General features: G+C 34.7%; 1 protein-coding gene across 18 annotated transcripts in view; it reads right to left on the bottom strand.

Annotated features, from left to right (window-relative positions):
• Window positions 1-23700, bottom strand: part of CUL1 (cullin 1) — a 143693-nt gene that overhangs the window by 55235 nt on the left and 64758 nt on the right. For all 18 annotated transcript variants that reach the window (XM_077148843.1, XM_077148709.1, XM_077148734.1 and 15 more), the window contains 5 exons: window positions 22038-22212; window positions 16480-16647; window positions 9474-9524; window positions 9200-9290; window positions 8443-8606 (listed from right to left, as the gene is read on the bottom strand). In XM_077148843.1, coding sequence (XP_077004958.1) covers window positions 8443-8606; window positions 9200-9290; window positions 9474-9524; window positions 16480-16647; window positions 22038-22212 — 649 coding nt within the window. The remainder of the gene's footprint in view (window positions 1-8442; window positions 8607-9199; window positions 9291-9473; window positions 9525-16479; window positions 16648-22037; window positions 22213-23700) is intronic.

The following is a 23700-nucleotide window of genomic DNA, read 5'->3' as shown; positions in this document are numbered from 1 at the left end:
GTAGTAGTTAAATTTTAGCATAATTAGTTAAAAGAATGCATTTACCCACTAGGACAAATAAATATAAAATGTTAATACAGCAAATCATCAGTGAAAAGAGGAGTTGCCAAAAAATAAACTGATAGCATTATTCCAATTCAGTTTTTTTTTGTTCTTACAAATCCAGATTTATTGTATTTTTTTGTAATGCTGTGAAAAGTCTTCCTTTCCTTTTTCCCAAGGAAGAAGCCAACTCTTTTGAATCTCACAGATTAATCTTCATCTCTTCAATGTTTGTATGTTGATTTAGTTTCACATGTAAATATTTATATTAACTCTCCTCAGAGATTTATACACGCATACACATACATACTTACCCACACTGATATATCTAATCTATTTATTCATCCATCCCCACATAGATATAAACAAGCTTTTTATCCTCATCTGACCATTTGACAACACAACTTTAAATATGTATTACGCAGCTGTTTCTTGGTAAAGGTCATTTGCAAGAGCAAGTTTCTGAAGTAAACTTGTTTGGTGAGTGAAGATCCACTGAGGGATTCTCTTTAGTTTTATCCCTGTATTCTGATCCATTGGACCTAAATTTTTTTTAAAGAGCTTGCAGAAGAAGCTGCCAACCCCCCTTTCTGGTCTTGTCTGCAGTTCTGATCACTGGAAGATGTTTGCTCACTTTCTCTTTTTTCCTAGGATAGCACCTGGTGGTACCTTCTATATGCATCTCTGGCAAATAGATTTGTTATTCACCTTAGGAAATCTGTTGGGGAAAGAAGGCCATGGGGGGACATGGAATGCTTGGCCTTGAGCAGCATGCAGCCATTGCTGCAGATGTGCGTGCTCAATTTCCGTTTTTTTCTAAAAATATTTATTTTTATTTTTTAATTTTTAAGAAACAAATACACTTAGAACCACTAATAACGGATATCTTAGCTAGCTTAACCATAGGCATATTTACATAAAGTATCCATATAATCATTGTAAAGCTGGTGTTTGCGCAGTAAACCAATTTAAAATTAAGGCAACAAGGAAAAAATCTACATATTCGGACAGCAAAGTTCTTAAATTCTAAGTATTAAACACCAACTTAGATACACATTTGATCAGTTGTCAAAACTGTGAATGTTCTCAAAATATGGAACTCTTAACCACCTAAAATGGTTATCTTAGCTTATCCATAGGCATATTTAAAAAAAAATCTAAGTAATCATCGTAAAGCCTGTTCGTACAATATGTTTCATAAACCAATTTAAAATTAAAGCAAGGAAGGAAAAAAATCTATAAATAGAGATATCAGTTACTTGAATGCTAAATATTAAACTGTATCTTAAATACGTTTTGATTAACTATCAAAACTGTGTGCGTTCTCAAAATATCAGTAAAAAGAAACTATAAATATCAACTTTGCTATAGTAGTGAGCTATGTTACTAAATAGTTTCAAATTTTTGATTTCAGGAATTTATTTTATCTAATATTACTATGACTGCCTATATATTTTTTAAAACCCTTTTTTGCTTGTAAAATTTAACATATATATACAAAGAAAAGAAAGAAAAAAGCAATAATTTTCAAAGCACACTTCAACGAGCTGCTACCGAAAAGTTCCCAGAGTCTGTCATAGGCTAGCATGCCCTCAAAACTCAGATTTTTTTCCTTGCAGCTGCTTCAAAACACTGGCAGCTTTATCAGAGTCATAATAATGGAATCATACACTATCTGTCCTTTTGTGTCTGACTTATTTCACTCAGTATTATGCCCTCAAGGTTCATCCACGTTGTTGTGTGTTTTAGAACATCATTTAGTCTAAATGTTGCATAACATTTCATCATATGTATATACCACATTTTGTTTAGTCAAGCCACTCATCTGTTGATGGGCATCTGGACTGTTTCCATCTCTTGGCAATTGTGAATAGCATTGCTATGAGCATCGGTGTAAATGTCTGTTCGTGTCACTGCTCTCAACTCTTTTGAGTATATACTGAGCACTGGTATTGCTGGGTCATAAGACAACTCAATATTTAGTTTTCTCAGGAATCGCCAAACGGATTTCCACAGCAGCTGTGAGCAGTGCTGAGAGGGAAATTTACTGCACTAAATACTTATATTAAAAAACAAGAACGAGCAAAACTTGAGGATTTAAGTGCTCACCTGGAGAATTTTTAGAGAAAGAACAGCAAACTAGCCCCAAAGCAAATAAAAGAAGAGAAATAAGAAAGAGTAAAGCAGAAATAAACAAACTGGAGAACAATAAAACAACGGAATCAATAAAACTAAAAGTTGGTTCTTTGAGAAAATTAATAAAATTGATGGTCTCCTAGCTAGACTAACAAAGAAGAAAAGAAAAGATGACACAAACAAATAAAATCAGAAATGAGGGGGGCTGTTACCACAGATCATGAAGAAATTTAAAAAATGACAGACAAGAATATTATGAACAACTATATGCCAACAAACTAGATAACTTAGACGAAACTGACAAATTCCTAGAAATGCAGGAATTACCTATACTGATTCGATAAGAAACAGAAAATTGCAACAAACCAATCAGAAGCCAAGACATCCAATCAGTGACAAAAATCTTCCCCAAAAGTTACTTAAGCTAATAAACAAATCCACCAAGATGGCGGGATATAAAATTAATGTGCAAAAATCATTAACATTTCTATATACAAACAATGACCTAAAACTACTACCGAGTTAGTTAAGGAAAAAATTCCATTCAAAACAGCAACTAAAAGAATCAAGTACTTTAGAAATGAATTTAACTAGGGACGTAAAGGACTTGTACACAGAAAACTATGTAACATTGCTAAGAGAAATCAAAGAAGATCTAAATAGGTAGAAGGACATTCCCTGCTCACGGATAGGAAGGTTAATATAGTTAAGATGTCAATTCTACCCAAATTGAGCTACAAATTCAATGCATCACCAATCAAAAGTCCAGCAACCTATTCTGAAGACTTGGAAAAGCTAGCTATTGAATTCATCTGGAAAAGAATGACACTGTGAATACCAAAAAGCATACTAAAACAGAAGAATGAAGAGGAAGGATTAACACTTTTTGACTTTAAAACTTATTACACAGCCACAGCTGTCAAAACAGCATAGTATTGACATAAAGATAGACATACTGACAAATGGAATCAAATCAAGAGTCCAGAAACAGACCACCATATGAATGGTCAACTGATTTCTAACAAAGCCCCCAAATCAACCGAACTGGGACAAAATAGTCTTTTCGATAAATGGGCACAGGAGAGCTGGATATCAATAGCCAAGAGAATGAAAGAGGGCCCCTATCTTACACCTTACACAAAAATTAACTCAAAGTGGATCAAACACCTAAATGTAAGAACTAGCACCACAAAACTTCTAGAAGAAAATGTAGGGAAACATGTTCAAGACCTAATAGGAGGCAGCTTCTGAAACTTTATCCCTAAAGCACAAGCAGAACAAAAGAAAAAATAGATAGATGGGAACTCCTCAAAATCAAATGCTTCCGTATCTCAAAAGACTTTGTCAAAAAGGTGAAGAGGCAGCCAACCCAATGGAAGAAAATATTTGGAAATCACACACTGGACAAAGGTTTGATATCCTGTATACATAAAGATACCAAACAACTCAACAACAAAAGAAAAAATCCAATTATAAAATGGGCTAAAGATATGAATAGGCATTCTTTGAAGAGCAAATACAGATGGCTCAAAAGCACATGAAGAGATGTTCATTTTATTAGCTATACGAGAAATGCAGATCAAGATACAATGAGATGGACTTCCGGGTCAAGATAGCCGCTTAACAATGTATTTTAGTTCATCCTCCAGAACAACTACTAAATAACCAGAAACAGTACAGAACAGCTCCTGGGGCCACGTCAGTGACCGGACACACAGCGTACCCCAGTCTGGACCAGCTGCACGGCCCCACAGAACCGTGAGTTCCCAAAGCTGCGGCAGCCAGCGCCCCTCCCACACAGGCTGCTTCCCAGAGGGGAAAGGAAAGGAAATTTACCAGCAGCAGGGACTGAGCACAAAAGCCAACTGTAGAATTTATTAACAAATTCTGACTACTAAAAATAGGTCCCCAGCTTAGGTGAACCTCGTCAAAGTGGAGGTTGCTCATTTTTGCCCCAGTGCCAAGGGGGCAGGGCTGATGGAAAAAGGGGGAAAAAAAGAAGGAAACAGAGTTTTTGTGGCTGTGTTTCTACAAAGGCTTGACTGCCTTTGGATATAGCAGCAGGACTTCTCAGGCTGCAACTGCCCCAGGCATAGGCAGAAGTGAGCTCTTTTGGGAGCTTGTCTGGAGCCTGTGCCTTCCCCAGGGGAGGGGTGAAGCCCAACTCAGGTGGACTCCCTCTCTCAAGGAATTCAGACACCAGGGCTTGGTAATTTGAAGCCATTAAAACCAGCCTACAACCTCTCCTCTGTCTCCACCACGCCCCCAGCAAGGAGAGTCCGCCAAAGTTAAAGATACCACATCATCTTATGCTGGTGGGATCTGCAGGCAGACAAGCACCACATACTGGGCAGGATAAGAAAAACAGAGCCCAGAGACTTCACACGAATGTCATTCAACCTGCTGGGTCTCACTCTCAGGGAAAACCAAAGCAGGTGACTCTTTCCTCCAGACAGGAGGCCATTTTGGTCTGGGAAAATCCGGCTGGGGTCTATAATATCTAAGTAGACCCTCCTAAGGGTGGGGGGAGGGAGGCACCATACAAGCAGGACAAGAAACAAGAACTGAAAAATTCTCCTCTGTTAAACAAAACTTAAGCTAGAGGTCCAGATGAAGCTGAACTGAATGTCAAAGAACAGATAGACAACAAATTCATCCAGCAAGAAAACCCTAGATAAAAGAAGTGAAAGCAATCTCCAGAATAAACTAATTAAGGTAATTAAATGTCTAGACACCAGCAAAAATAACAAATCACATTAGGAAAATTGAAGATACGGCCCAAAGGAACAAACCAACAATTCAAATGACATACAGGAGCTGAAACAATTAATTCAGAATGTACGAACAGACATGAAAAACCTCATCAAGAACCAAATCAATGAATTGAGGGAGGATATAAAGAAGGCAAGCAATGAACAAAAAGAACTCAAAAATCTGAAAAGACAAATCACAGAACTTATGGGAATGAAAGACACAGTAGAAGAGATGAAAAAAACTATGGAAACCTACAATGGTAGATTTCGAGAGACAGAACATAGGATTTCTGAACTGGAGGACGGAACATCTGAAATCCGACAAGAAACAGAAACTATAGGGAAAAAACTGGAAAAATATGAGCAGGGACTCAGGGAATTGAAAGACAATATGAAGCACATGAATATACGCGTTGTGGGGGTCCCAGAAGGAGAAGAGAAGGGAAAAGAAGGAGAAAAACTAATGGAGGAAATTATCACTGAAAATTTCCCAACTCTTATGAAAGACTTAAAATTACAGATCCAAGAAGTACAGCGTACCCCAAAGAGAATAGATTCAAATAGACATACTCCAAGACATTTAATAATAAATGTCAGAGGTCAAAGAGAAAGAGAGGATCTTGAAAGCAGCAAGAGAAAAGCAATCCATCACATACAAGGGAAGCCCAGTAAGACTATATGCAGATCTCTCAGCAGAAACTATGGAGGCGAGAAGACAGTGGGATAATATATTTAAATTATTAAAAGAGAAAAACTGCCAACCAAGAATTCTATATCCAGCAAAACTGTCCTTCAAAAATGAGGGAGAAATTAAAACATTTTCAGACAAAAAATCACTAATCAAGTTTCCAACCTGCAGTACTGAATAGGGATTAGAAGAAACTGTTGTTCCCACAAGCCTGATTAGGATTAAAACATGGCTTTTCTAGGGTACATAAATCTTTTCAAACCAGCACAGCAGCCCAGGACAAACTCTGGGATCCGTCCTATAACTACTTGTTGAGGAGTGCTTTGAAAACTATTGCTTTTTTCTTTCTTTGCTTTGTATATGTTATATTATACAATAAAAAAAGTTAAAAACAAACAAACAAACACTAGTGTGGCTTAGTGTCATTCAGTTATTAAAGTTATCTCTAATAAGGGAAGCCAAAGCTTCAAATGTTTCTCCTAAAATATTCTTTAAAAATAGAGAAAAGAAAAGTAAGGCCTCCAAAGAAGTGGCACATCCAGTCCAAACTGGCTGCAGAAAGCAAAATATTTCTTAAGGCTCATGCTTTATCTCAACAGTGATCATGGGTTTGGAATTCTATTTCTTGATAGAAGATCATTTTCCTTCTAAATTACGGAACATAGTCAGCTACCTTTCTATCCTGTGCTTTTGCATACTATTTGGCAGGTACTGGAGATTTTGAAGGATGTATGTGTTTAATACCAAACACTTGTATCATGCTTACTCTTTGCCAGGCATTAGTCTAAGCAGTTAATAAATATTTATGCTCATTTAGTAATCATTATGATATATTATTACTACTCTAATTCTACAGACAAGGAAACTGACCAACAGAATGGTTAAAATCATCCAACTAATAAATGGCGGAATAGGGATTTAAAGCTAGACTCATAGCCCATTCACATGATTCAATTCTAATTTTATGTTTACAGATTCTCTTCATTGCAGACTTCCAGAATGTGTTACCAGTCATATCTGGTACGATCCAACTGTTTTTTATTTTTAAACAGACACATCTGCACACACATACATTCCTACATGGTGTACAATCAATGGCTCACAATATCATCATATAGTTGTGTATTTATCACCATCATAAATTTTTAGAACACTTGCATCATTCCAGAAGAATTAAAAAAGAGAAAACTCATACATAACATATACTTTACCCCTCCCTCTGATTGACCACTCATACTTCTAGCTACACAATTTATTTCATTCCTTATTCCCCTATTACTTATTTTTTATCTGTATTTTTTTTTACTCATCTATCCATACCCTGGATAAAAGAAGCACCAGACACAAGGTATCTAACTGGGTTTGAACCAACCTTTAATTCTTCTAGAATGGAATCCCCACCAAAAGAACCAGGATGCACAAAGTATGCTGCTCTATTAAAGGCAGGGCTCATGCTGGACTAAAAATGACCAAGTCACTGGAAATCTGTTCCTCAAAAGTTTCCTTTGGTTTCATGCCTGATTTTAAAAACAGATTTCCTTTCTTTAGGAGTGGTATGTAGCATTACCCTATAAAGCAGTTTTCCTTGCACCAGAGTACTATTTCCTTCATCCATGTGGATTATTGAGAGGATTCCAAATCATTAAGAAAGAACAAGCTCTCGTTACTATTATGGACATGTACTCTGACAAAAGGCCCGAGTTTTAAAACATATATGGTGTTAAAACAATCACCACACAAAATATGGTTTTTGTATGTTTGATAAAAGATGCATTTGTGAAAACAGTACTGCCAAAGTAAAAATGAAATACCATGCAATGCTAAGATTCAAAACAGATTACTTTCAAAAGTTCATTTGTCAGGCAGTTGTTTGAAACTCTGAATAAACTAGTTAGATCACAGATAGGGCTACAAAAGCCAATTTGAACCACAATTATCCAAAAGAACTATTAATATTCTAAGTATAATACTTTGGAATGGTTCTGTTTTTGTTATTTTCAAAGATCAGAAATTTGGTTAGTACTTTCATATTTCAAATTCTAAGTTTTACTTATTGCCATATCTAGTATGGGAAAATGCATTCAGAACATCAGTAACACTTTACAGGTAAAACCTTTTCTATATGTGATTACAGAATAGAGCTGTTGCTCATTGACTTTCTATCTCTGCATGTGGGAAAAATAATTCTGCAGTCCATTCACTCTCCACGTGAAGAGGGAATAATGGGCAAAGCAGGTATCACATGCCATCAGATCCAAATATCCTGGAGGTCTCCTTGCTATCTAAGGTCAGAGATCAGCAAACCACAGCCCGTGAGCCAAATCCTACCTATCACCTTGTTTGGGTAAAAAGTTTTGCTGGAACATAGCCACACATCCATTTACATACTCCCATGGATACTTTTCTGCAACACAGCAGAGTTGAGCAGTTACAACAGAGACCACGTGGCCTAAAATATTTTCCATTTGGTCCTTTACTGAAAAAAATCTGTCTGAGGTCATTCCTCAAAGCATAATGTCAGGGATATCTATATTTCTAAGAAAAAGAACTAGTAATAAATATACTAGAACTTCATTATAACACTTACTATACAAAAGTATCTATCATAACTTAGATCAATCTTGGATTTCCTCCCATACCAAAGACATTTAGGTCCTGTTGTTTCAGAAGGCTGTCTTAAAGATAGATTCTTAGTGGCTATCTTAGAAGAGAGAAAACAAAAGCTTAAAGTTTGCAAATTTCAAATTTCAGAATAAAATAACTCATTTTCAACAGCAACAACTTTTAATTTAAATCTGCTTTAAGTATTACATTTAAGCTTACCTTTTTCATATATTCAGTAACTGGATTCTGCTGTAAGAATTCAGTACTCTCTCTTGTATAAAATCTCTCTGTGTCAGCCAAAAATTGAGATTCAAAGGATTCTTTATACACTGTTAATGTAGGGCCCTTTGCAAATGCATCATCTTCATTCAGCCCCAATTCCACTAGAAATAAATATGGACTATATTTCAATTATCCTATTCTATGGTACATTTAACAGAATATACTTAGGTGTAACATTCAGTTCGTTATGTTTACAAAGTAAATGTGAAGTCATAAGGCATTAAGTCAATCTGATATTCACTAATATTTAATCAGTTTCAATAAAATAGCACTGAAAAAGAAATTCAAGATGTAATGAGCAAGTAATTCTAACTCATTATCAGGTATGCTTCAAAATCATCATGAAGTTCAATTAGAGAGTTTTTATATTTTCAAGAACTTAAAAACAATACAAATGAGTAATTAAAAACTTTTAAAGAAATGTAATGGTAACTAATTTATCATTCAGCTCCATTAGTGATACTCTATTACAGATATACTAGTCTGTCACTATGAGCCTAGAAAAGAAAATCATGGAACTATCTATTTCATTCAAATTTATTCAAAGTTCAGGGATCAAACAACATTTCTGGTGGATAAAATCAAATAGACTCACACTGACTCAAAAGAAAATATTTTAATATAAATCTGTTGGCGCTCTGCTAAAACTGCCATTTGATATGAAAACTGAGTAAATTAAAGGGAAACTGTTTACCGTAAGACTGTACAACTCCACTAATCAGTCTTGTATTGATGGTTTCACCATTTCTTTCCTTTTCAATCAATTTTAAAACAGCATTTGTTACCTTCAGAAAAGATAAAGGAAAAATTAAGATATATAGATTATAACCTAGAGTATACAATCTTTAAACATTCAAATCCACTAACCAGTATAAGAAGAGTTCTTTTGAAACAGTCCAAAAGAAATAGAAAAGATAAAGACTAAGAAATGAACCATATAAGCATTTAAGATACGCACACACACGTACCTGTTTATTCAATGGTCTGAATAGACAATCTCTCCAAGTCACCAATGCAAGCTGGGTGAAAAAGAAAAAAGGAAAAGTATAAATGTCTACCCTCTTATGTTTTCCCAAGAATGAAGTAATAAATAATCTGAATTCCAGATTATATTTAACAATATTTCTAGCTTATAAATTGGCAAAAATCTATCATTATGATGAAACCAGAGAGCCACTCTCTTGAGTTAACAAATTCGAGAGGTATCAAAGTACAGTCATTTATTAGACCACATTTTAAGATAAAATGAAAATTTGGATTTAAGGAAAATATTCATATCACCTTGAAGGGTAACGGTGGATGTAGTCTAAAAATTTGTTCCCTGAACCAGACAAATTTAATTTTAGTCCTAACAACTCTTAATAAAGACAATTTCAGCTTCTTAATATTCCGCAAACAATCTATAAGAACCAAGTTAAGTCTGTATTTTGATTGTGGTGATGGTTTCATGGTTGCATACTTCTGTGAAAGCATCAAACTGTACACTTTCAATGGACACAGATGTAGCCTTCCATAAATAAATTATTCCTCAAGAAAGTTGATTGATTTAAAATTTAAAAACATAAGGATACAGTTTTTTAAAGCTGAAAAAGCTGACTGCATGTAATCTCTACATCCTAAAAAAATAGAATACAAGTTTATTTGATAAGTCTTTTTTGTATATTTCAGAAATTTTTCCCTAAGATTGACATATTTTTTATAATGTATCTCAGTTACAATTTACTTGACCTAAAAAAACAAAATGAAGGGTTGTTATTATTTTTAAAAAGCCAACATACTGCTATGAACAAGAGAGCTTAAATTTTACTCAAGGGTATCTAAACATTATGCCCTAATGCCAAGAATTTAAATTCTTCAATGTTTCCAATGTCTCCAGGATTTGGGTTTCTTGTACTAGAAGACAGATGTCTACTATTAAATGGTCCCCTATTACATGAGTAAACATAAATATTTACTTCTCTGATAAAATCAACAAAACAGGGTGGTGTAACAGTGGGTCAGTGGCAGAATTCTCGCCTGCCATGCCAGAGACCCGGGTTTGATTCCCGGAGCCTGCCCACACCAAAAAAAACGAAACATGACATACTCATAGTTAACATTTACACAATGCTTACAAGTTACAAGCCCTGTGCCAAGGACCTTACATGGATCTTTCCTTTAATCCTCCCAGAGATATAAGGAAGTAGTATAACCTTTAATATAAGGAGGTAACTAATGTTTAAGGTATGCTTTAGCTTTTTGAAAGATATTACTACCATGTGGTAAAATGTGATGTTAGTTAGTAGCCTCTGAAAATCAAAGGGTAAATCAGTTTAACCGAACCATAGCATGAATGAATTAAAATCATTAGGATATAAGCATTCAGACTTATGTGAAACCTCCATGGAAAATTAGAATTTTACATTACTTTTCAAGCTCTTTCACATTTTACACAGGATTAATGGCTATATTTAGGCTTTTGGAAGCCCTCTGAGATAAAACATCTTCCAAAGCAAATTCATCCCATTTATAATAAAGATTAAATCTGCTTTCCTATATTTTGTTTAAACTCATTTCTACTTATATTTTCACTGAGGTTCTTTCTATTCACTTTTTTCTATAAAATTCTGATCTTCATCTAGAAAAAGTACATTGTAATTAAATGGCTCATGTTGCCAAATGATATTTTTAGGCATACAAAGATTGCAAATTACTTCTATTTTCTATGTCCTTTCTGGCTTCTGTTTGTCTGGTAATCACTGAAAACTTTGTATACATATTAATTTGATATTACTTCCAATTTCTTTTGTGTGTACCTTAATATACAGTCTAGTGCCCCAAGAATTTTTGCTGCGTAGCCTGTACCTGAAGAGTTACAGAAAAGTTGTTGGAAAATACATATGAAATAATATCATCTAAAACTAAAGATTAATCTTTAGAATATTTTAAAAATATATTAGAGCACATCTTTGAAAATCACTAGCATGGGCGGGCAATGGTGGTTCAGTGGCAGAATCTCGCCTGCCATGCCAGAGACCCAGGTTTGATTCCTGGAGCCTGCCCCTACAGAAAAACAACAACAACAACAACAAAAAACCACTAGTAGGCAATATATTCAGAGACAGGAAATCTTAACATCTTTAAAGTACTGAAATAATTTCAATCACACTGGTTCTGTTTAGCCAAGTAAATTGCCTTATACTCAGAGACGGTAGTTTCTAGATACTGGTAGAATTTAGAGCTGCATGGCTTTATATGTAAAATAAATCTCTCTCAAGAGTCTAAAATTTGTCAAACAACCCAGTACTCCTAGTCAAGAGATGAAAACCTGCCCACACAAAGACTTGGAGGTAAATGTTGCTAGTGGTATTATCACAACACTCCAAAAAATGGAAATAACCCAAATATCTAGCAACTGGTAAATGAATAAGCAAAACGTAGAATACCCATACAATGGAATACTTGGCAGGAAGAGAGAATGAAGTACAGATATGTGTTTTCAAACAAATCTTGAAAATATGCTAAGACACAAAGATTACATATTATGTTATTCCATTTATTTGAAACGTCCAGAAAAGGTAAACCTATATGGGTAGAAAATGAATTCATGATTGCCTAGAGCTAGTGGTAGGAATAAGGGTTAACTATAAATCCTCATTTTATTGGAGTGATGAAAGTCTAACTATTTTATGTGATGGTTACAGAACTTGGCATATTATTAAATATTGGTCTATATATTAAAAATCATTGACTTGTATACTTAAAATGGGTACATTTTTATGGTATGCAAATTAAACCCCATAAAACTGTTTTTTAAAAAATGTAAATTATAGTATGCAAATTATTTTTCAATAGTGCTGTTTAAAAGATTACAAAATGTATCAGTAAGCAAACTTATTACAAAATTTTCATTATCAAATATCTCTGAAACAGTTAAAATTTTAAAAGAGGTAATTATGAGTAAATGTTGAAACAATGGCAAATAATTTCAGATATTCAGAAATCAACGGACAAATCATAGGTTATAAAAATGAAATCTCCCTAGCTAACAGAATGTGGTTTGCAGCTAGGATATCAAACCCATACTATACTAACTAAAACAAGCATTCCAAAGACCTGCTTGGACTGCAGACCTGACAGGACTGCACTTGAAAACCATTTCTCTTCTCTTACATTACTGGTAAGACAAAGTATACAGCACAGCTGCCCTAACATTTGCACCCTGCACAGTCTTCCACTTGAGCAGCTGGCACCTGAGAGAGCAGCTAATTTTCAAACAGCATGAATATTAAGAACATCAACAGAAAACAGGAGTTGTGTAAACACACAAAATTCAGAACATCCCATCCTGCAGAATTTTAGTTCACAACCACCACCGCCCCCCCAACTGAAACCCAATTAAATTCTCTACAATGGGGTTTTCTCAACAGTGGCACTATTGGTCTTGAGAATGGAATATTCTTTGTTGGGATATGTCCTATACATCACAGGATGTTTAGCAGCATCTCTGATAGCTACCCAACTAAAAATGTCTCCAGACATTACCAATTTTGTCCCTGGGAGGTGGGGATAGGGGGCAAAATCACTCCCACTGAGAACCAGTGGCTCACAACTTGCTTTAATATTGGTCAACCAAATTGTATACCTCAACATCTGGCACTTTGTATAAAGGGACCCTTGTAGAGCACCAGACAAAATATGCATGTTTACAAGGCATCTAAATAATTTTATCCAGTGAAGCACTAGGCAAACTGGGGTGGTTGGATTTTTAAAGTTAATTCTAGGGCATCACCTTCCGGTAAAAGTTAATGCCCTGAGTAAAATTTAGGGAAGATTTGCTCCACATAATCCTTAACCAGGGGTATGCATCAAATCATCTGTGGTGCTTTTAAAAGGCACATAATTCTATTGTTGTCATGGTTCCCAAATACTGCACTGATACTAAAGAAAAGGTGAATAAAGGGAGAAACAGGGAAAAAAAGGAAAAGGAGGGAGAGCCAACTGTGTGTGTGTGTGTGTGTGTGTGTGTGTGTGTGTGTGTGAGTGTGAGTGTGAGAAAGATACATTTTTAAAGTGAAGGTGTAAGGTCATAATGCTTATTTTTTCATTTTTCTTAAGTTCCCAAAGGGATTAATGTCGGAAAAGTAATTAACACAAAATGTTCCCCTGAAAGACAAGTCAGAATTCATACATGATTTTTAAACTGCTTTTTTTGAGAATTAAAATATAATTCAAATACATAATGTAACACAAAAATACTAACTGGAGAGAAATTAATTTAAACATACAATGCTAACACTTATTTTCCCCATATTTAATTACAGATAAAACTTGATTTATGTAAAATATGTACTCTGAAAAGATTATATGTAAATTTATATAAACCGTTTTTATTTCAGCAGTATTTCCACTTAAAAAATATCACAAGACAGAATGAAAACATTATTAAGAGGGAAAATATCAACAGGGAAATGATTAAAAAACATGAACAATATATTAAATCTAGTGGTTGAATGAGTATCAGATATCAGTATTAGGAATTATGATATCAAAAAAGATGCTGGAAGGCAAGAACCTTATTTTCCAGAAGAAATGCATCCTTAGGGGTACTATTTGAAAATAACTTTTCCCTGTGAAAATTCTTTCTTGCTTTCCTTCCCCAACTCTTCAGATATCTTTAACAGGTGTGAGGCAGTAATCAAAATGCAGTGCTGTGGCCATGAACAAAGATGTATTATACCTTAAAAATAACATTTTTCCAAGCTATTTTTCTAAATTAAGAGAGCCCTAGACAGATCTAGTTTTACTGAACTTCAGATAATCTGTCACTTTGAAGAAAAAAGTAAGAAGAGTCATGCAGGATAAGAAAGCAGCAAAGAAAGTTCAGAAAAACAAATTCAAGAAAATATCTTGTAAGTCACTTTAATATCAATAATGAAATTAATTTATGTTCTCTGGTTGAACTTTTCAACTGTCTATAATTAAAAAGGAAGAAAGAATTATTAAGAAAAGAGTGAAACGATGTTTCATGACAAGCATTTCCATTTTTGGGAACTCTGGAAAATAAAATTAGAGATCACTGTGTGAGAACTGCTCCACTTGTGTAAATTGCTTTCTGAGATCAAAATGAATTAAACAGGCTCACTGGAATATTATATAGAGGGACTTATTTCTAGGTAGATGTATTAATTGGCCTTTGCTAAATTTAGGACAGTATACTGTTATCTCTAAGCAGTAATTAGTATATTTAAAGACACCAAAACTTTGTTTCAAGAGTAGATTAGGGGCAGGCCACGGTGGCTCAGCAGGCAGAGTTCTCTTCAATTATCGGTGCCTGCCTGTGTTCAAAAAAAAAAAGTGGATTAAAAAAGAAGAAAGCAAATTCTGAAAAAATACTTTATAAAGTATACTTGAAATTCTTTATGTACACTTTCCTTATCTGTTTTTTAATATAGTACAAAAAAATTTTTTTTTAGTGATATTTCAAATCTGTGATGCTGCTGTCAGGTCTACCTTGCTTTTAGGTAAAGCAGGCTTCCCAGAGAAAATCAACCAAAATCATGTTTATTCCTATACCTGAAAATTTCCAGTCTCAAGAAAGCATTTGTAAGTGAAAAACAAAAGGGGAGGAACAAAACCTCAAATTAAAAATCTAAATGTACATAGTTCTAAAGCTACATAACTACAGAATAAAGCACCACTTTGAAATAACAAAAGTTTTGAAAGAGACAAGGTATTCCTATTCTATTATAACATATTACAATGCTATGATAGCAATATTCTTGGATATGAAGATAACCTCATTTTGTGGAATATGACATTTTAACACTGGTTCAAAAAGGGTACGTGTCTACTATTATGACAGCCTAGCACATTATGAACAGACTGTTCAGTTTTCTTCACTGAGTCTTCCTCTTGACTGCTCTAGAAGAGTGGTTCTCAAACCGAGTGTGCTACAGAATTCTTTCGGAGGGCTTGTTAAAACACCGATTGCTCGGCCCTATCTCTAGGGTTTCTGATTAAGTAGGTAGGGGTGAAGCCAAAGAATGTTCATTTCTAACAAGTTCCCAGGTGACAGAGATACTACTAGCTTGGGGATGTACCAAGCACTACACTTTGAAAACCAGTGGGCCAAGAAAAAGCATTATCGAGTGAAGAAGGTTCATGAGTGTGATTGAACTACTCAAATTTTGTCCTTCTAAAATCAGTCTGTCATAGTATTATTCACAACTGCCAGAAGATGGAAGCAACCCAAGTATCTATCAGTCAATAAATGATCAATAAAATGTGGTTTTGCATATAAGAGGATATTATTCAGTCATAAAAAAGAATGAAGTTCTGATCCATGCTACAATATAGAAGAACCTTGAAGATATCATGTGAGTAAAATAAGCTAGACACAAAAGTGTAAATATTGTATGACCTTTCTGATGTGAAAAAATTAGAAGAAGCAAACACATGACTTAGTATCTATAATATAGGTTATCTGGGGCTGGAGCGGGGTAAGGAATGTACAATTAAATGCTTAAATTGTACAGAATTTGCATTTGAGTTGAGTTTTGGTAATGGATGGCGGTGATGGTAGCATAACATCACGAACATAATTATCAGCACTGAATTATTATGTAAATGTGGTTAAAGGGGGGAAAGTTTAGGTTGTACATTTACCAGAATAAAAATTTTAAAAGCAAATAAACAAACAAACAAAAAGCAAATAAACAAAGGACTGTATAACACAAACAGTGATCCCCAACTGGAAACAATGGACTATAGCTGATAGTGCACTTATAAAAATGTCCTAAAAAAATGTTTTCAATCAGCCCCCCAAAACTCAAATTTAAACTATCAACGTCATTATCTATATCAGCTTATTTTGCAAAGGAATTTATTCTGCTATTCTGAAAACAGCTTAATATTTGTCTAAATTCCTCTATGAAAAGATGATACATCCTTAAGAAAATACACATTTGAAAGGTATTTTAAAAACATTCTTACTGAATAGATTTCATATATTCCTTTTCGTCCTTCATCACATTCACGGCGAACCCAATGTCGATTGAGGTAGGCACAAATTCCATTCAACACTTTGCTTGAAAATCGATAATCTTCCCATTGCTGAGTGTAGAATTTCAGAACACTCTCATCCATCAAATCTTCTCCATCCTAAAAAAAAGTTAAAGCAGCAAGATGACTAATTTGTCTAAAAAAATTAAAGACAAAAGAAAACACAAACAACCCTACACAAAAATTAACTCAAAGTGGATCAAACACCTAAATATAAGAACTAGCGCCATAAAGCTTCCAGAAGAAAATGTAGGGAAACATCTTCAAGACCTAGTAATAGGAGGTAGCTTCCTAAACTTTATACCCAAAGCACAAGCAGAAAAAGGAAAAAATAGATAAATTGGGAATGCCTCAAAATCAAATGCTTCTGCACCTCAAAAGACTTTGTCAAAAAGGTGAAGCAGCGGCTAACTCAATGGGAGAAAATATTTGGAAATCAAATATCAGACAAAGGTTTGATTTCCTCTATATACAAAGAAATAATACAACTCAAAAGCAAAAGAACAAACAACCCAGTTAGAAAACGGGTTAAAGACATGAATATGTATTTTTCTGAAGAGCAAATACAGATGGTTCAAAAGCACATGAACAGATGCTCATTTTCAGTGGCTATAAGGGAAATGCAGATCAAGACTACAATGAGATACCACCTCACACCTATAAGAATGGATGATATTAAACAGGAAGCTATAAATGTTGGAGAGGATGTGGAGAAAATGGGACACTTATGCACTGCTGGTAGGAATGTATAATGGTACAGCCACTATGGAAGACTTTCGGTGATTCCTTAGGTAACTAAATATCAAGTTGCCCTATGACCCAGCAATAGAACTACTTGGTATATACCCAGAAGAGCTGAAAGCAATGATGCAAACAGACACTTGCACACCGATGCTGATAGCAGCTTTATTGACAATTGCCAAAAGATGGAAACAAACCAAATGCCCATCATCAGACAAGTGGATCAACAAAATGTGGTATATACATACGATGGAATATTATGTAGCAGTAAGACAAAATGATGTCCTGAAGCACATGACAAGATGGATGAGCGTTGAGGACATAATGCTGAGTGAAATCAGCTGACACAAAAGAATAGATACTGTATGATTTCACTTTTATGACCAGCATAAAGGTATAATCAGAAGCTTATAATACAGAAGTTAGGGGACTTAGAGATACATAGAAGATAGAGACGTAGCTAATGGGGTTAAACTCCAATGTAAGGGAATAGATAGGAACGAAGGTGATTCTCTGGTGGGTCTAGAAGTAATACTAGCATATTGAAGATGAACAAGATGAAAGGGGTTGTATAGACCTACATGTCCCACTGACTCACACTAGAAATATGAATGAGTTCTTGTAAGAATGACTTCAAACATATGATTTTTATATAAAGAGTGTTTAAGTCCAGGGTATAGGGGGAAAACTGCTGTTGCATGCTATAAGCTATGTTCAAAAGGAAACCATCAGCACTACCACAGCAACAGCAGAGGTAAATAATGGGGTGAGGGACAAATTAAAGAGGAGGTTTAGATTTCCTATTTGTTGAGGGTGTGTTTATTGGTTTTCTATCTCTTGGGAACAATGAATTATCTAAAATTGAGAACGCTGATGGACTGTGGACTTTGGGCACTATACATGATGCCCAATGAATGCAGACAGCTGAAGGTTACACTGACGGAGAAGTAGATTGGCGAATGATGGTTGTGTACTTATGAACAAAAGTAGTGTTGCTACAAAAAGGAGCAATGCCGTGAGGCATGCAATGATGTGAATGAACATGTGGGACATTTGGTGGGACAAAATAAGCCAGAAACAAAAAAAATAACAATGGTGTGGTCACCTTTAGAAAATGCTTATAAGAGAACAGGGGTCTAGATTGTAAGCTTTTAGAACAGACACATCAAGTCTGGAGTGGTGATTATTATTTCTGGATTTTGAAAGGCTGTTTTATATGTATAACCTGATATTTAGAGATAAGAATGAAGCCGAACAGGTTGGGGTTTAAGTAATTGAGAACATAGGGGTAAGGAAGACAGTGTCTATGCTTTAGAACCACACATACTCTTTGAGACCAATGGAAGAAAGGTTTATTTGATCTGGAACCAAAATTTTCTGTACTGCATAATCTAATTCAACCTATCTGTATAGCTCATTTGAACAACTGAAACACAGAAAGCACAGAAGAAGAAAGAGGTCCTTTAATACTGTATAGATTATTGCAATGCCTGGATACATCCTAGAGTATATCAAGGAGATAATCCAAAAGTATTGGCAAAGTCCTCTGAGGGAGGGGAGAAAGAACATGGAACTATTAAACCTTGTCTATCAGGAAATCCCCCAATAGTGTCAAACTTTAGGGACACCCAAATCAACAGGCCATGCCCTAGATCATGAAGTTTACTCTTGTGAAGCTTATATAGGTAGAAGAGAAGCTTAGTCTACCTATAGGCATCCCTAAGAGTTACTTCTGAAGGACCTCTTTTGTTGCTCAGATGTGGCCTCAGTCTCTCTAAGCGCAACTCTGCAAGTGAAATCACTGCCCTCTTCCCTATGTGGGACATGACAACCGGGAGTGAAAGTCTCCCTGGCGACATGGGTGATGACTCCCAGGGATGAATCCAGACCTGGCACTGTGGGAGCAACAATTCTATCATGACCAAACGGGGGAAAAGAAGTGCAACTAATAAAGCATCGGTGGCAGAGAGAGCTCAAATAGAGTCTAGAGGTTACTCTGGAGGCTGCTCTTATGCAAGCTTCAGGTAGAACTTGCTACCTATCATAACCTGACAATCCCCAACCAGGACAATTCCAGCCAATCCTAAAGTACACCTAGGGTAATATATAAGATTCCACAAGGGTTCCAGGTACTAGAGTAACTTTCCAGAAACCTACAAGCTCCAGATGGGTTCCTGGTCCAGACTGGTCCAGATAAGTCCTGAAACCTAGCCCAGCCTCTCCACAACATCAGATAGTTCCATCTCCCTACCCCAAATTAGTGACAGACCTTTTCAATATCAGACATTTAGAATTGCCATAGCCCAAACAACCCCAAGGAGAGGTATGAAAAGATCAAAGGTGAGGGTGGAATTATACATAGCAGACAGGACTTAACAAAGAATATGAATGCTGAATCATTAAACTATTATCTCTCATTTTAGAGCAGCTAGAAGTAAAAACCTAAAAATGTGAAATTGTAACCCATGTCAAAGCTTGAAATATGTTCTACAAATAATTGTGGTGTTGTGCTTGAAATTCATAGCTTTTTGTATTTTTGTTATTGTTCACAAAAAAAAGAAGGAAAAAAAGTTGATTGTGATGATAAAAAAGTATTTAAACCCTCTAGCCTCCTATATTCTGGAGCAGTTAGAAGGAAAAATATGAGAAGATCATATGGTGGCCCATGACAAACTCTAGGATCTATCCTATAATCACTTTTTGAAGAATGCTTTGAAAACTATTGCTTTTTACTTCTTTGCTTTGTATATATGTTATACTACACAATTTAAAAGTTGGAAAAAAAAAAAGCAAACAACAATTGAAAGAAACCTTACTATATTTGAAACCGATGTATTTGGTTTTAGATAGGTTCTTTAAATTATTCTGCACACAAAATAAGCTAATCTATATTATCACAAGAATATAGCTAGTGAGGACTGGACTAAAATAATTTTAATAAAAATCTTTCATTTCAAAATAAACTGTTTTCATGGTATTACATATGCATACACATTCATAAAAAGTCCTTCAAACTTTCAGAATGAGGGTAGTTTCTTGCTTTATTAAGGATTAGGGAGCATACCTTAATATCATCTCTATTTTTGATATTTTCCCTCTGTTAAAAAAATTAGCTAACATGCCTTACAACAATTTAAAACCATGGGGACAATACTAATTCAATTTTTTAATCTATCATCTTTCTTCTCTATATTTAAAGTTATAAGATTTATGGCTTTTTGTTGTAATTTGTTGCATTTTCATACAATTAAAATGCATATGATGGGACAATATTTTGTTTTTCACAAACCTAATAAAGAAAATACGCATTTACCAAAATTAGTTTACTGATATCGCCATAATTCAGACTACATTTTTATTTGAAGGAAACTAATTTAAAATTTTCTCCTTAGGTATTAATGGCATCACAAAATAATATCTTACCCTTTAAAAACTGAAAATTAAAACGAATATTTTATTATTATATTACTGTAGCTGGAATGGCACTAAATGTGAAGCTAAGAGTGGAGGTGGCTCCTCCATGAAAAAAGAACCTGAGACAAGGCATTTAAAAACCCCGAGGCTTAGTTTTAACTGAAAATAAAAGGTTGTCAGATTTCAAGTTCCTTATAAATAGAAAGATAAAGACATATCTATATTTCCAATAATCCATGCAAAAACATGATATTTTGATAAACCAAGTTTTAGTTCATTTAAATTTAAATACTATGAAATGAACTTGAAAACTGTAAAGCTGTGCATATTCTTCTAGATTATATGATCTTTCATAAAATGCAAAAATATCACTGATGGCTTTCAATGCTTGTACACAACACAATATACTATTCTTCACTTTAGTACATGATAGTGTCTACTTTACCAAGTGTTAATTTATAAATATAAATTAAAAATATAGTTTCAGTGAGGCATTAGAAACACATTGGGAAACATGAAAACGACATTCATTACAATTTGCAGCCAATTAAAATAATGTTTAAGCTTCCAATTACCTTGTAAAATATATTAAGAAAAACAATTTTGGAACATGCTGAAACTTTTGCATATTATCTATCAAAAATCTTTAAAATCTATAACACACATGAATCTTTGCAAATTTCCCAAGGGAAAGAGTACAGATGTCTTCACTCACTCTACGTAATATGTGTAGCACCAGATGAAGGAGCCACTTGCCCATCCCTTGGCTGGATGTAAGGCATCACACTGCCTTTGCTAGAGAGGATGAAGACTGAGGAAGAAAAAGGCAGAAGATGAAGGGGAAAAAGCTCCATCACTGCCCAAGCAAAAGACCCACGCTCAAAGGAAATGGATATTCATAGTGAAATCCATCCTGAACAACGGTACAATTTCACAGTAGTTTTAAGACATATTACATGACCACATGTAAAAAGTCCATTAGGGTTAAGTTGTTAGGTAACTGGCAAATATTTATATATTTTGATGTGGAACAGCATGGCTTCAAAATAAAATACAAATAACCTCCATACATACTTACATATTTTAAATGTTCATCAATTTCTACATACCAAATACAACATGGCTAATAATTAAAGGATAAAGTATTATGATGGGGGTATGGTTATCCACAATTTCCAGTAACAAATTTTTTTAAAAAGTTTTGCACGTGTCAATACCTACAACAATGAATAAATGACCATTATCATTTAAAGAGTAAAAACAGAATCATTTCAATAGATTTTTTTTTTAAAAAACTTTTATTATAAGCTCAACATATATGTAAAACATCTCACCTTAAGAAGATTTGTCAAGTAATTCTTCAAAAATTCTTTAAGTCGTTTGTATAATTCCAAGCCAACAAACTGAGCTCCTCCAGGTGTCTGGCCCTTTTTAGATTTAGAAGGAGGGACTCCAGCTCCTCGTGCTTGGTTTGACTGGTGTACACTTGTACAGTAGTTATAAACATGACTTGGAGAAAGTTAAGGAAATTTAATCTGTACCATATGAAAGCATTATGAACATTTTTTTCTTATAAAGTATTTACATATCAGTAAGTTGTCAATACATCACAAAACCTGTAAAAAGTCTGAGTGGAAGTTAAGGCCACATTCACAATACCAATAAAGCTAAAGTCAATAAGCCCCACTCACACGCTCATAAGCAGGCCTAAAAGCAACCAGCAGAGGAGAAAGGAACACTCCAGGAGGAAGCTTGCCAAGAAAATATTCAGACCTTTAAGATTACCTAATGTAGAAAGATTACCTCTGTAGAAAACTGTCCCGAGAGTCTATCAGAAAGTATGAAAAGAATTAGCAATACGTACAAAGGAAAGGCTGCAAATGAAAACAAACAAAAAACCCACAGTGCAATTATTTACTTGAAGGGGAAAAACGAGTTAATAACCATAGCCTATAACAAAGCTCAGCAATACTTATGTTTCCACAGGCATATACTTAAGAAGAGGCAATCAAGATTAACAAACATCGGAGGAAACTTTCAAAATAGAAATAAAGACCAAATCTTTGAGGAAATAGAAACTATCCAGGGAGAAGAAAACTAAAGAAAACAACCCAACATCAATCAATTTCTTCATAGGAAATAAAAGACTGCATTCATAAGAGAAAACAAGGTCAGGATTCTATAAAACAGATCATTCAGAGAATGAAAAACAAACTTTGAAAATTAAAAACGAGACAGCAGAGAAATAAAACAAAGAACTATCCTGCAAAAGAGCAAAATGACTAAGATGGAAGATAGTGGAGCAAAGGTAAGAAAATTGGAGAAAACATAAAAATCTGAAAGTAAGAAATTCCCAATAAAGTACATCAGGAAATTTCCTACAACTGAAGCATGTAAGTTACCAAGAATCCAACGAAACGTCCTCAACTATGGACTGAACAGAAGTATTATCACTGTGAATTTCAGAACTGTGACAAAAAGAAGATCCCGTAGGTTCCTAGGAAAAACAAATCATCAGGTACAAAGAGAACTGGAAATCAGAATGGTGTTAGACTTCTTGTGAAGAAGCACTAGAAGTAAGGCAACAATGTTGCATAGCCTTTAAAATTCAAAAGAAAAACAAACCTCTAAGTAAAACAGCAATCAACAGGAAGGTGTATTAAAGACGTTTCTGGCCAGCAATGGTCTCAAAAACTTTACTTCAATCAATTATTCACAGGGTGGACGACAAATAATAATCCTTCAATGAGGCAGTAAACCAAAAAAAGGAAGTGAAAAGAAACAGAAAACAGAACAGCCAGATCCTCCAAAAAATTAGGGAATCATCAGAATGATGGTAAAGGGAAATGCATGGGTAACACTATAGAAAGCAAGTATTCCAAAGGGAAGTCAGAAGGCTTAAGAGACAGACTCACCTTGGGTAGCTATCCCAATGCCCTCAGTTATTGTACCATCTGTTTAACCTAACTTCCAAAGGACAAGCTCCACCAAAATAAG

This window comes from Tamandua tetradactyla, chromosome 1 (assembly GCF_023851605.1).
Source record: "Tamandua tetradactyla isolate mTamTet1 chromosome 1, mTamTet1.pri, whole genome shotgun sequence".
Taxonomy (NCBI): domain Eukaryota; kingdom Metazoa; phylum Chordata; class Mammalia; order Pilosa; family Myrmecophagidae; genus Tamandua; species Tamandua tetradactyla.
Note: the sequence above shows the minus strand (reverse complement) of the source record. Positions and strands in the feature narration are given on the sequence as shown.